The 14866-nt window shown below is 49.2% G+C and overlaps 1 protein-coding gene across 1 annotated transcript in view; it reads right to left on the reverse strand.

Annotated features, from left to right (window-relative positions):
* The window catches only part of ITGB5 (integrin subunit beta 5), a 106170-nt gene extending 101137 nt beyond the window's left edge, over positions 1-5033 (reverse strand). Inside the window, exon 1 of the mRNA XM_084802072.1 lies at positions 4654-5033. Within this exon, the coding sequence (XP_084658198.1) occupies positions 4654-4723 (70 nt within the window). The 5' untranslated portion in view covers positions 4724-5033. The remainder of the gene's footprint in view (positions 1-4653) is intronic.
* Positions 5034-14866: the final 9833 nt, after the last annotated feature.

The raw sequence follows: 14866 nt of genomic DNA on the forward strand, positions 1-14866 counted from the left end.
AGCTACCCACTCAGACCTGTCTTCAAAGTGAGGCCTAGGAGCGACGCTTGAGAGAAAAGCCAAGGAGAGAAACCAAGGAAGGCAAGGTGGGAGACGTCTTAAGGAGGCCTGTGTGGTGAAGGAAGGATTCTGACAGCAGCTACCTGGAAAACAGTGCAGGCAGGAGGAAGCATGGCCATCGGGCCAATGTGGAGTCTGTGAGGAAACAGAGGTGTGAAGTCAGTCAGGGAAGAAGAGGAGGAGGCACCGGGCTGGGGGAGGGGGGAGCCTTGGGGGGGCGGGTTCGGCAAAACCGGAAGCCTAGAAGGCTCTCTAAGCAGCTCGGTGTGATCTGAGGAATTTTAACAGGAGTACGATGGGTGGGGGGTTGAGAATAACTAAAGATGCAGAAGTAGGTCCTGGCTCTACCAGAGAGTGGGCGGGGTCCGCAAGGCTGCGGAGGGGATACGGCTAGGGCGGGCCCTGGAGCAGGCTCTTCCCCAGCAGGCCAAAGCCTGCACCCTATCAACGCAAAAAGAACCCTCACCAACAAACGGGTGCCTCTGGCCCTTTAAAGCAGCAGGTTCTCACCCTTCCTGATGCTGAGACCCTTTAATACAATCCCTCACGTTGTGGCAACCCCCAACCATCATAAAATTATTTTCGCTGCCACTTCTTAAGCGCAAATTTGCTACGGTTACCAACCGTAATGGCAACATCCTTGTTTCCCAAAGCTTCTGCCCAGGCAACTGAAAACACCTGTGAAGAGACCCCAGCCCCTCACAGCGCCGCCAGTACCACACAGCCTCTGAAAGGCACTCTTATCATTGAAATACTGAGTAATTACCCCACATTGCTGATCTTGTTAAAAACGTCCCAGAGTAGTTTCCGTGACCAGGCTGAAAAAGAAAAAGTTGTTACTGGGGCAGGCGGGCAGGAAGGGCGACCTGCCAAACTTCTTAGATATTTTAATTCTTTGTTGCCTCAGTAGCTAAGTAAGCTTGGAGAGCAAGCAGGAGAGGAATACTAATTAGCACTAATTAGGCCCTACGCTCTTCTGCCTCAGTCCCCTTTATGAAAAGCACCCCCTGACTAAGGACCGGTGGAGTTAAAAATGTAAAACACAGAAGGTAAATAGTCTGTGGACCAAGGCCACCCTTTGCACGTCAGGGTCTGGGCCTGCTTACCTAAAGGGAGCTGCAAGCCCAGCCGAATTCCAGCAGCCCCACCCCCACTCCAGCATCTGCCGACAGCCCTGGTGGGCCAGGGACACCGTGAGGAGGAGGAGGAGGAGGAGGAGGAGGAGGAGGAGGAGGAGGAGGAGGAGGGCAGGGGCTGCCAACTTACATTCTCTAAACACAACAAAGGGCCCTTGGTATTCGGAGCATTCTAATTTGCAGGCCATTCATTAAAAGAACATTTGCTTGCTTATAAAATAATAAACTGCGGGCGGCAAACATGACTCCAGTCGTGCAGCAGGGGTGAGGCCAGGCTCCTCCCTCTGTCTTAAAGAGCCGAAGAGGGCCCAGGAGGCCTCCTCAGTGCAGCCCTAGCCTGGTTCTGTGAGAAGGACCTCGTGTGTCAGGCTCCAGCCTGGAGACTCTTGGCCTCTGGTGGGGGTGAGGGTGTGGTAAGCAAAGCAAACGCTTAATTATGGGGAGCCCCTTAAACTTCAAGCCTGTGGCCCTGCTGGGTTCATTCAGTGGTCTAGGAAACCCCCATTTCTGCACAGCACTTCATAACGCTAGTGCCCGGGGCAACTTTGATTTTCCTTTCAAATTCTGTTCCAGTTAGGAATGGGAGAAACCAACTGGAGAAAGTTCATGCCACCTTTGAAGGAAAAAAAAAAGGGAAGGGGGTGTAGGGGCGGGAGGGGGGCAGGAGGAAGAGGAAACAGCCATGGAATAGGTCAGCGACACTGGGAAGCTAAGTGAAATGACACAAAGGAGCGCCTCCTTCTGTCCTTGCGAAGCACCCTAAGTAGGAGGTGACCCAATCCAAAGGCTGGTGACAGGTTAGTTCTATTAACCTGACTTCTGGGGCAGCAGGAAAAGGCAAGAGAAGCCGGTGATCGCAGCGCAACGGACAAACTGTGAAGGCACGGAAGCCTCCCAAGCTCCAAGATACGGCACAAAAGAGCAGCCAGCCCCGGGCCTAGGCTCACCACTCCCATTCAGAGGCAAGAAGGAAGGCCTGTTGGCCCTCCAGGGCCCTTCTCTGGGATCCTGTTTCCAGGCACCAGAACTTTCAGAGAGGGAAAATCCCATGCAAATGAAAAAACTAGCGCCTCTAATGGTCTGAAGGGCACCTCGAGGTACTAACATTTGGGAGGTACAAGCAATGGGATCTCTGTAAATTCGAGGCCAGCCTGGTCCAGGCAGCGAGTTACAGACCAGAGGGGGTGTGTGAGTGTGAGAGTGTGTGTGTGTGTGTGTGTGTGTGTGTGTGTGTGTGTGTGTGTGTGTGTGTGTGTACACCAAGCTATCGAGGATGTTAAGTGCTGGGAGGGAAGTTTTCTCTTGAGTGTAGCCCCAGATAAGCAGAGCAGGTTCAAGTTGAGGACCACAGGGCCTAGACTATTTGGGCAACACAACCTGGCCTCACCGTGTTCTGTTTTGTGTTTTAATGGACAGAGTTGGGTGCTTAGAGAACGGGGAGCTGGATCTGGGGAGACCTGGGGGAGGGGAAGTAAGTAAGATTAAAAAACAAATAAACAAGCCGGGCACAGTGCAAAACAAAAACAAAATAAACAGGTTGCAGGGAAACTCAACTAATAAAGATGACCGTCTTGGGGCTAGAAAGATGGCTCAGTGGTTAAGATCTATAATGTGATCTAATGTCCTCTTTTAGCCTGCAGGGGTGCATGCAGACAGAACACGGCATACATAATAAATAATTTTTATGTATTTATTATATTATGTACATATATATGTACAATATATATGTACATATATATTATGTATTATTATAAAATAAAAAATATTTTAAAGAAAGATTAAAAAAAAGAAAAAGAAAGATTGAAGTCTTTTTTTTAAAAGATTTATTTATTTATTATGTGCATGTACATGTGCAGGCAGAGGAGGACATCAGATCACATTACAGATGGTTGTGAGCCACCATGTGGTTGCTGGGAATTGAACTCATGACCTCTGGAAGAGCCATCAGTGCTTTTAACCGCAGAGCCATCTCTCCAGCCCAAGATTGAAGTCTTTGCAATGGGAAATGCTTGAGTTTTCATTAGAATCAAATAATGTCTAACCGGAAGGAAACTAAAGCCCTTCCCAAAGCTGAATTTCAACTGAACGCTAGAAGGAGGAACTAATGTAATGTTTGTAAGTTTATTCTGACCAAAAAAAAAAAAGATTAAAGACACCATCTCTCTCTCTCTCTCTCTCTCTCTCTCTCTCTCTCTCTCTCTCTCTCTCTCTCACACACACACACACACACACACACACACACACAGAGAGAGAGAGAGAGAGAGAGAGAGAGAGAGAGAGAGAGAGAGAGAACTAAAAAATTTTTTTCCACCAAAAATAAAACAGAATATAATGTGAAACTAAAAGTCTGCCCCAAAGTGAGGTCAGTTGACCAGGATATATTCCAGAGAGTAGTGATTCAAGCTACATCTCTCTGCCTTTCCCTGGGGACCTGTGAATGCCAAAGATGGGCACTGGTTGCCAGAATTGGGGGGTGAGGGGTGGGGGGTGGGAAGTGGGACCCACTGATCTACTTATTTTCCCATAAAAGCAGCCTTGCTACACTAAGTTTGGACTTGGGCCTGAACGACGTTTTTGTTTCCTCAACTCCCTCCTCGCTCTGGGATGGAAACCTCAACCTCCTTCATGTAAATGAGACGCGGTAGGGGAACAGAGTTCTCCCCTTAAGCAGCCAGGCAACCGCTGGGCTCAGAAAGACTAGCAAGTACCTCACTCTTAATCAATACACAATTACTTCCGACGGAAAGGGGAAAGTTGGGAAACTCCTGCATGAAGTAGATAAGTTTGGTGGAGGTACGACAAGCTCGCGTCCCCGGCAGCCCCAGCGCCGACTAGCATCCCTCGTCCAGGGACTTCTTAATTGTCACTCCCAAGTCTGAAAACTTAGCGCAGGTAGCCGAGGCTCCTCCATCGCCACCAGGTCAAGGGAGGATCCGGCTAAGGCTGTGCCAGCAGCTAGTCCGCAGTCGGAACACCGCGTTTGTGAATCGCTGAACAGGAGCAGGATCAGATGTCGGAGTCCCAGGTGGGACTATGACTTCGGACTTTCGGAGAGGCGACAACTTTCAATTTAGACTAGGCGTAGAGAAAGTTGCACTATCCGCAGACCTCCGGAGTGGCGGGCCGCCACACTTTGGCCCCCACATCACTCCCCGCGGGCCACAAGGGTCGCTTTGTGCAGGCGAGCGCAGAGCCCGGGGCCCCAGCACCGGGCGGGGAGGCCTTCCCTCCCAAGTCCCCAGAGCCTTCTGGCTCGGCCACCACTCGCACGCTGTTTACACAGGAAGGGAAGGCTCCTCCTCATCCCGGGAGAGAATCGGCCAGCACACGCAGATCCCAAGCCTGCGCCCCGCCGTACCACCGGGGAGCGCCCCGGGGTGCAAGGCACCCTGGGCCCTCCGCAAGCGGCTGCGAGCGAGCAAAAGTTCCCGAGCGCGTAGCGGGCGGTGCAGCTTACCTGTGAGGCGCGGCACGAGCGCGCAGAGCCCGAGCAGACAGGCGTAGAGGGTCGCGGGCACCCGCGGCATGGTGCGCGCCGCTCGGCGGGGGCGCGCGGCGGGGACGGAGCGGGGGCCGAGGCCGGGGACCGCAGCCGCATGCCGGGCGCTGCGCTCGGACTCACGGCGCCCGCGGCCGGGCTGGTCCGCGCCCCGCCGCCACCATCCTTCTCACTGGCTGGCTGGGACGCCCGGAGTTGTCGTCGCTCGGGACACACCTTCGCCGAGTCCCTGCGCGTCTGCTCTCGGCGCCCCTTCCCTTCTCCCTCGGCTGCCGGGCCCCACTCTCCTCTGCTTTCTCCTCCCCTCTCTCCCGCGGGCCGCCACTCGGTCAGTTTACGGCTAGGCGGGACGGGGCGGGGCGAGCTCCCGGCCGGACCAGCTCCGCCCTGCGCGGGGATACGCCTGCACGCTTAGGTTCCCGGGGTGCCCAGGTGACTGTCACGCCCGACGCATATGTCGAGGGTGGGGATGGGAACTTCTAGTTAGGGATTCCCTCCCAGGTTTTAGCAATTACGAGAGGGGGGAGGGCGCGCTCCATTAGCCCCGCAGAGATTACTTGAGCCAAAGCAATCTCAGTATGACTTTCGGATCTAGGGCAGGTACCGCTTGGATCTGCCAGGCCATTTCGTCATGCCAGAAGCGCATGCCAGCCCCGGCCTTGCTGGAGATGGGACAGAGGCGCCACGCTTGGGATGGGAGGACACGTGGAACAAACGCAGAGGCACAAGTGAAGCGGAGGGGCACACTGCTGGGCAGGCGTTGTGCGAAGTGCAGTCTGTGTGTGTACTCGCTCCTTGACTATCCCTAACATCCCTACTGTAATTTAGATGGGGAAACCGAGACACTAAGGGTTAGCATGCTGTAGGAAGTGACTTCTGGGATTTTGCCCAGAAATTGAGAATGATTTAAGGAAGGCAGCCTAACCTTTGCAGGTCAGGAACCAGAGGGAAGGGCAGGACTTGGGGGGCGGGGGTGTAAAACTTAAGGCATTTGGAGCTTAAGCTTTGTTTGTGTCCACTTCTCGAACTCTGACTGGATGGTACTGGCAGTGTGTGTAGCCAAAAGGGAAGCAACCCATAGGAAAGGCCAACCTTCATTCTTAAACCATACGGTAATATCATACTCTGTAATACTGCCCTCTATTTTGACCTAAAAGTCATACTTGCTGCCAACCATTGTCCAGTAAAATTCATGCTGTAGAAACAGCCCAGGTTGGTCTTGGGATGACCTGCCCCTAAGTGCATCAGTCTTGGGGCTACTCTTATCCCAGCTGAGAGCGGTGGCTCTAACTTATGGGAACTGATCAAAGAGTTTGAACAGGAAGACATCCTGGTCGAGTGTTGATTTGTCTGGCAGAAATATGCAGGATGGGTCAACCAGGACAGTCGAGTCCTGAAAGCTGGGTTGAATGGTGCCTTAAGTACGACACTAGCTTTTGTATGCTGCACGCTACACCATGCATCCTTTAAGTTCCCATAGTATCCCCGTCTTCTGGGCACCTCAAATGGGCACTTTGTGGCTGTTGAAATATCCCATTTTGTCCCACACCTGGCTCAGGCCACCATTTACCTAAATTGCACCTGGGAAGCACTATGATCCAACTTGTCCTAATTCTTACCCCCACCCCCACCCCCCCCACCCCCCCACCCCTCTGTGTCTTACCTGGTGGTTCTCTGGGTCCTCAGCCTGCCTAGACCTGCCGTAAGCCACAACTTCTGAGCAATCCAACCTGCATTAAAGCTGATTTGAAGATGCCTTTTCTAACTCAGAACTTCTGCTTTGCGGTTTGTGTGCCCCCGCCCCCCCCTGCCCCGCCCCTTCAAGAATCCTTCATCTGAGTGATCACAGATAATAAAGTGTCAGGTATACACATGATGATCTATCATTTGATCTTAAACAGAAATGGAGCTGGACGAGGTGGCACACACCTTTAATCCCAGCACTCTGGAAGTAAAGTCAAAGGCAGGCAGATCTAATTTGAGGCCAGCTGATCTACATAGTGAATTCCAGAACAGCCAGAGCTGTGTAGAGAAACCCTGTCTCAAAAGAAAAAAAAAAATGAAAGAAAGAAAAGGAATTCTGATATGCAAAATTAAAAACACCCTACGTGATATAAAACAGACCCAAAGGAGCCCGGCGTGGTGGCGCACGCCTTTAATCCCAGCACTCAGGAGGCAGAGACTGATGGATTGCTGTTAGTTTGAGGCCAGCCTGGTCTACAAAGAGAGTCCAGGACTGCCAAGGCTACACAGAAAAACCCTGTCCTGAAAAACTTTTAAAAACAAAACAAAACAAAAAAAAAAACCCCACCAAAACCAAAAAACCTACAAACAAACAAACAAATCAGACCCAAAGGGACAAATATTATGTAATTCTGTGTGTGTGTGTGTGTGTGTGTGTGTGTGTGTGTGTGTGTGTGTGTGTGACAGGGTGGCTCTCATCTAACCCAGGCTGGCCTTGAACTCTCAGTAGCTGAAGAGGATGACTTTGAATTATTGATTCTCCTGCCTCTACCTCCTAAGTATTAGGATTATAGGGGTTTGCCACCACGCCCAGACATTCTACTTGTATGAAGTGTCTAGAACAAAGTCATAGGAACAAGTAAAACATGTTACCAGAGGCTGGGGGAGGAGAGGTTAGGGAGTTTTTCATGAGAACAGAGCTTCAAGCTGGGGTAATAGGAAAGTTCTAGAAATGGATAGTAATATAGGCACAGAACGGTACAGTTATAATGGCTAAAATGATGTTTCACATTATGTTATCTTTTACCATTAAAAGACTAGTTAGGGGGCTGGAGAGATGGCCCAGTGGTTAAAGTAAGTGGCTGCTCCATAGAAAGTCCAGGGTTCAACTCCCAACGCGCACATGGCAGCTCACACAAGTCTGTCTTTTGAACTCTGAAGATAGTCACATTCACACCACATAAGGACGTACATGGAGGCAATTAAGTCTTTTTTTGTTTTTTTGTTTTTAAGATTTTTTTTTTCTGGAAAGGATGCCAGAAACATGGTTGTGCACAGTGCCCATGCATGTATCCTAGGACTCAGCTAAGGCAAAAGGACCTATGAGTTTGAAGTCAGCCTGGACTACAGAAGGAGACTCCGAGGGAAGGGAGGAGAAGCAGTAGCAGACCCACAAAAGAATTTCAGATTTATTATGGTATAACTAGCAGGCACTTGGCAAGTGTGTTTTTTACCTCTCTGTTCATATGATTATCAGTCTTGGAAATTTTAATTATTTCACTTTCCTGAGAGCAGTTTTCAAAAGGCTAAGCTTGAAAATATTTTTAAGATTATCTATTCCAGGACTGTAGAGTAGATGGCTCAGAGTTTAAGAGCACTGGCTGCTCTTCTAAAGGCCCTGAGTTCAATTCCCAGCAACCACATCAGGGGTTCACAATGACCTATAATGAGTTCTGTTGCCCTCTTCTGGCATGCAGGCAAAACATTGTAAATAAATAAATCTTAGGGCTGGAGAGATGGCTCAGAGGTTAACAGCACTGGCTGCTCTTCCAGAGGTCCTGAGTTCAATTCCCAGAAACCACATGGTGGCTCACAACCATCTATAATGAGATCTGATGCCCCCTTCTGGCCTGCAGGAGTACATAAATCATACGTTATTTGAAAGATAAATCTTTAAAAAATACTCTGTTGTATTGGACACTGGGGCCCAGAGACATGATAATAAAGAGCAGTGTCAAGTCTCCCTAAAGTTCTATTGTTTCATAGCTGCCCCCGCCTTTTCAATGGAATTTCTGATAGTGAGACTGCGACAGTCTCCACATAATTGGAGTTCATTTGGCGCTAGAGAGACAGATAGCTCAGTGAATGAGTGTTTGCTGCTCTTAGAGAACACTGGAGTTACAGTCCTAAGAACTCATGTTGAACAGCTGTAAGCACCTGTAACTGCAGTTGCAGGGGATCCCAGACCCACAGCCATTCACACATCACGTAAACAAGAAATAAATGTTTGTGACAAAACACCATGACCAAGACAGAGTACAAAAGAAAGTGTTTCATAGGCTTACAGCATCTGAGGGGTAGAGTCCATGGTGACAGAGCCAAAGGATTGTGGCAGAAGTAGCTGACAACTCACATCTTGATCAGAAAGTAGGACGAAGAGAGAGGACACTGGGAATAACATGAGCCTTTTTAAAATCTACTCATTTATTATTTTTATTGTATTCTGCCCACATGTGAGCCACAACTGGCCAGGGCAGAGAGGGACAGTGTGGGAAGGAGCTGGACAGTCCCCACAGAGCAGAGCCAGCCTGAGGTGACAAGTAACAAGTAAGACTAGTGTAGGTGCTTTATAAAAAAAAATGTATTTTATTACTTTATGCAAGTGAATGTTTTGCCTGCATGTAGGTATATGCACCACGTGTGTGTATGCCTGGTTCCTGTGGAGATTAAAAGAAGGTAGCAAGCCGGGCATGGTGGCGCACACCTTTAATCCCAGCACTCTGGAGGCAGAGGCAGGTGGATCTCTGTGAGTTCGAGGCCAGCCTGGTCTACAAAGCAAGTCCAAGACAGCCAGAGCTGTTACACAGAGAAACCCTGTCTCCAAAAACCAAAAAATAAATAAAATAAAAAAGAAGGAGGAAGAGGAGGAAGAGGAGGAGGAGGAGGGAGAGGAGGAAGCCACCTTGCGGTGCTGGGAATCTAATCCAGGTCCTCTTCAAGAGCAACAAGTGTCTCAAGCCCTGCGCAGCTCCTCAGCCTTTTTGTGGTGGTTTTATATGCATAACTCCACCAGGGAGAGGGCTGTGTCATGAACATTAGTAATGGAAAAATTGTTCAACTGTGGGACTAAAGGCTCATGAGCTCATGAGCTCCGGGAATGCAAAGCCCATCTTTTCTCCACTGCATCTGTCACCAAGGCCCAGGAAATACACGACACTGTCCAGTTCAGAGGTGGGTCTCATACGTTACATATGTGGATGATTTGTCCTTCATGTTATAGAGGTGGGCTCTAAGAGCTGGGCTGTCTGGTCTCACATCCTGGCCAGGCTTTTTACTAACTTTCTGACTTGCTCAAGTTATTTGGCTCGCCTCACTCAGCTGCTGAGTGGAAGTAATAATACTGCCTACTTCATAATCATCATGAGAAGTAAAGAAGGTTACGTATGCAGTACTAAAAATTGCCCCTGGCTTTCAGAGAGTGTCTGAATAGGCTGCCTATTGCCCCTGTTTCTCTTCCAGAAGCAACAGAACTTTCTGGAATTGGCCAGGGCTGTGACTGTGGGCTCAGGAAATGTATTCCCAGGACTCCTGAATGACAGTTTGAATGGTCAGCCTGGACTCACAGCAATCTGCCTCTGCCTCCCTGAGTGCTGTGATTTAGGGCATGCACCACCACTGCCTGGCTTAAAATGTTTATTATCTAAACAGCTGTACTCAGTTTTATGTACCACAGATGTGACAGTAGCATTGCTAACTCCGGGGGATGTAGCTCCATGTGTGAGTCAGTGTTTAGTGAAACACCTAGCACCAAGATCACTCAGTTATATTCAAAGACCAATACAAGAGACAATGAACGATCTCTAATACTCTAGTAAAAACGATGCAAATATTTCAACAGAATGCAGCCACGCCAGGCATGGTGGTACACTCCAGAAGTGCCAACAACTATAGAGTTAGAGATAGGACTATCAAAGGTTCAAGGCCAGCCTGAACTTCTATACCATGTGTATAGAGTGAGACCTTGTTTAAAAACAAAAACACAACAACCACAAAGTGGCTGGGTCTATAGCTCAGTTGGCACAGTGCTTGCCTAAAATATGTAAAAGCCTGGGTTTGATCCCAACTACTGCATAAATTTAACTAAGGGCCCAAAGATGGCTTAGAATGCCGAAGCCTTGTCTTGAAAGTCTGAGTCCAATACCTGAAGTTCACAGGGAAAAGAGAGAACTGATTCCCCAGAGATTTCTCTGACCTTCACACTCATGCTGTGGTATTGGAGCACAGGCGTGCATGCATGCATACACACACACACACACACACACACAGAGAGAGAGAGAGAGAGAGAGAGAGAGAGAGAGAGAGAGAGAGAGAGAGAGAGAGAGAGAGAGAGAGAGACACGGAGGGAGGGAAGGAGGGAGGGAGGGAGGGAGGGAGGGAGGGAGAGAATTATTATAGTTGGGTGTATGGTACACATCTGTAATCCCAGCACTTGGGAGGGGGAGGCCAGCTGGGTCAGTCACCCTCTGGCTATATATCAAGTTCAGGGCCACTTTGGGCAACCTGAGACCCTGTACCTAACCAAACAACAAAAAAGTAAGCAAGGAAGGGAAAAAGTCAGCAGTTAGAAATAGCCAGTGTGAAAGATTGGCTCTTCTGGTGTTTTCCCCATGTTATAGGAGACAGCGCCATCTACTGGCCATGAAATTAATTTACTGGCCTTTAGGAATGAGCAAGACTGGAGGGAAGCCGAACTTCCACAGCAGAGTGCTTAGCTTTAGGAAAACATGGCCAGCGGGAAGAATGGTTTCCTGGTCTATTCAGATGATTTCCTTTTTTTAATGTGCTGGCATCTGAATGTCTGTGTCCAACCCATGTTAATCCACTTTCCATTGCCAAAACAAACACTGGGTAAATCAACTTTATTTTAAGAGAGACCAGAAAGAGCAAGCCTGATGACCTGAGTTTGGGGCCTAGACACCATGAAAAGTGGAAGGAGAGAACTGTCCTCAGATCTCCATGTGTGTGTTGTGGTACACATCTGTCTGCCTGTATGTATTCATACATGTATACATACATACATACATAACATGCATACACACACACACACACACACACACACACACATACACAATTGAAACAAATTTTAGTTGGTGTGGTGGTGGTTTGAATAGGCATGACCCACCGGAAAGTAACACTATTAGGAGATGTGGCCTTGTTGGAAGTGTGTCACTGTGGGGGCCTTGAGGTCTCCAGTGCTCAAGCTACGCCCAGTGTGGTACACAGTCTCCTGCTGTCTGTGGACGAAACTGTAACTCTCAGCTCCTTCTCTAGCACCATGTCTGCCTGCATGCCACCAAGGTTCCCGCCATGATGATAGTGAACTAAGCCTCTGGAACCCTAAGCCAGCCCCAATGGAATGTTCTCCTTTATAAGAGTTGCCTTGGGAGGCAGGCGTGGTGGCGCACGCCTTTAATCCCAGCACTCGGGAGGCAGAGGCAGGTGGATCGCTGTGAGTTCGAGACCAGCCTGGTCTACAAAGCAAGTCTAGGACAGCCAGGGCTACACAGAGAAACCCTGTGTCAAAAGCAAACAAACAAAACAACAACAAAAAAGAGTTGCCTTGGTCATGGTGTCTCTTCACAGCAATGGAAAACCTAACTAAGACAGTTGGCTGAGCATGGGGGAGGATGTTCATAGTCCCAGAACTTTGAGAACAGCCAGAGCTACATAATTGAAGATACTGTCTCTAAAAATAATAAAATAAACATTTAAGCTGTTGTAACCTGCTTAAGCTCTACACCCCCTCCACGGAGACCTACTTTAGTTCCTAGCATAACTGTAGTTCCTCTGTTAACACCAGCTAAGTTTAAGTTCTCAGGCCCTACGTGCCTGAAACCAGGAAACTTCAATGCTTGCTGTTTAAGAATACAACAACAGATGACAAGTGCATGTTCTGCTTGGGTTAAAGATAAATGTTGTTCTATTAGAGTTAAGACCGTAACATCCTGCTGTGTCCCTTACTCCCAGACAGCTGGAAAGGCCCCAAGAGCTCCCCCACCCTAAATCCCAGCCAATCAGCTTAAAGTGCTTTGTCTAGCCACCTGAGTACACTGTGCTCAGAGCAAAATTGTGTTTAACTGGTCAAAATGATGGAATGCTGCCCTCCCCTTGCTTCCCACCTGGTTACCTGCGTAAGGTTTTTCTTATAAAAAGCCTGCCTTAGAAGCAGACCAATGTCACAGTCCAGCTCCCGAGTCCACTGTGTCCCCTGGCCATGGCCAGTCTTGGGGTGTGGCGTTCTAATAAACCATCAATATCTCCCCGAGATTGGCGCTTGTTCTGTGTGGAAATTCTTGTATTATAACAAGACTTTCATATCAAAGAAGTAAAGATGTGTTTCGTCTCACAGTGTCTGAGGTTCTGGTCTGTGGATGTTCAGCCCTGTTGACTTTGGGCCTGTGGCAGCACAGAACATCACGGCAGGGGTTGGTGCCACCCTGCTCCCCTTACAGCAGCCCAGAAGGAAAAGGCACACCCCAGGGACCCAACTTCCTTCTGCTGGCAATCAAGCCTTTACAATATGGGGCCACTGGGGACTGTTCAAAGATTTAAAAAAAAAAAAAAGTAGCGTGCCTGGTCCTGTATGCGGCCCAATGCTCAAGTCAAACAGAGTTTTGCTGTTGTTAAAATTCCTTTCCTCCTAGGGCCCAAGGACAAACACAGGTGTGATTTCACCAAAATTCACCGAGTAACCACTGAGTTAATTAGGTTTACTATAGAGCAATTGGCGAGGGGTTATGGGCAGGACCACAGGTAAGCTTAAAGCAGCCGTACTTGAACCAGCAGGTGGTGGTGCACAGCGTTAATCCCAGCCCTTGGGAGGCAGAGGCAGGTGGATCTCTGAGTTCAAGACCAGCCTGGTCAACAGAGTGAGTTCCAAGACATTGAGGGCTACACAGAGAAACCCTGTCTAGGGAGGGGGAAAGGTAGCTACACTGGAAAGTCTATGTCCCACAGAGATGATAGCTTCCCCAGGGCTGTGCAGATGGATGGAGCTCTCTTCCCTTATCTTTCCCCGCCTATACCCTGTTAAGATGCATGCAATTAGAGCATAATTACATACAACTGCTTGGGAGGGGTGGTGGTTACTCAGGTGAGGCAAGTGAGGGTCCCATGACCCTCCCCACCTCTATGAAGGGCAGTAAAGAGTCATCAGGCCCTGGTGTAATGACTTTTGCAAGCAGGCTCAGCAGAGCTCTTGAAGATGGTGGCAGGTAGGGTCAGAAAAGTCATGTACAACAGGTGCACGCCTACAATCCCAGCACTTGGGAGGGAGGAGGAGGAGGACCAGATGTTCAAGGTTATCTTTGATTACAAATTAAGTCTGAGGTCAGCCCGGACTACAGGAGATCCTGTTTGTTTGCTTGCTTGCTTGCTTGCTTGCTTTTGAGATAGGGTGTTCAGGCTGGCCCGGAACTCACAGAGATCTGCATGCCTCTGCCTCCTGAGTGCTGCGATTAATGGTGTGCACCACCATGCCTGGTCCATAGGAGATTATTTTTATTTATACAGCAACAGTGAGTCTCTCAAGAACGGCCCAAGAACTTGTCTGACTCAGGAGGTTTGAGAAGTGATAGGAGCTGGTCCATTGTCAGTCAAAGGGAAACAGGTGGGATGGAATAGAAACTCGGCTCAAATAGCCGGCTAAATCCGGAGCTGCCTGTGAACAAGGGAGGTTGTGTACATGGAAGTCTGTAATGGCAAATAGTAATTTTTGGCTGGCTTACAGACGTTCCTGCATTTACACTGGCCCAGTTAATTGATTGGTTGACCTAGTATCAGCCGATCGGTTGTCCCTGAATTCTCACTGCTCTTTCAGAAGACTTGAATGCGGTTCCCGACACATCTATCAGGTAGTTTGCAACCTCCTGTGACTCACAGAGCATCCAGACCCCTTAAGAAAATTATTTTTACAGTTGTCCACCACCTCTTCCTCCCTCCCTCCCTCCTCTTCGTGGAAACTTTAGTTCACACATCAAATCCAAGACTTACAACATCCGGTCAGAAATCAACCAGGGAGGTTGAGGCAGCCAGCTCAGTTCCTACTCAGCCTTCTCATGGATGAGCGTCCAGCTTTCTCTTCCCACCCCAGGGCCTTTCCCACACAGAGTCTCTCTGTGTAGCCTTAGCTGTCCTGGAACTCACTGTGTAGACCAGGCTGGCCTCGAACTCACAGAGATCTGCCTGCCTCTGCCTCCCAAGGGCTGGGATTAAAAGCTCGAGCCACCAGCTCCCCGCCTCCCCATTCCCCACCCCCTGCCTCCGATACCACCAGCCAATCAAAACACACACACACACACTGCAATGTATTACATTTTAATGTGTCTACGGGGCAGGGCATGTGCCGAGAACTGCTAGTGGGAGTCAGTTCTCCCTTTTTACCATGTGAGTCCCGGGTGGCAAACTTGAGGTGGTCAAGTTAGGCAGC

This window comes from Acomys minous, assembly GCF_964271855.1.
Source record: "Acomys minous genome assembly, chromosome: 11".
In the NCBI taxonomy this organism is placed as follows: Eukaryota; Metazoa; Chordata; class Mammalia; order Rodentia; family Muridae; genus Acomys; species Acomys minous.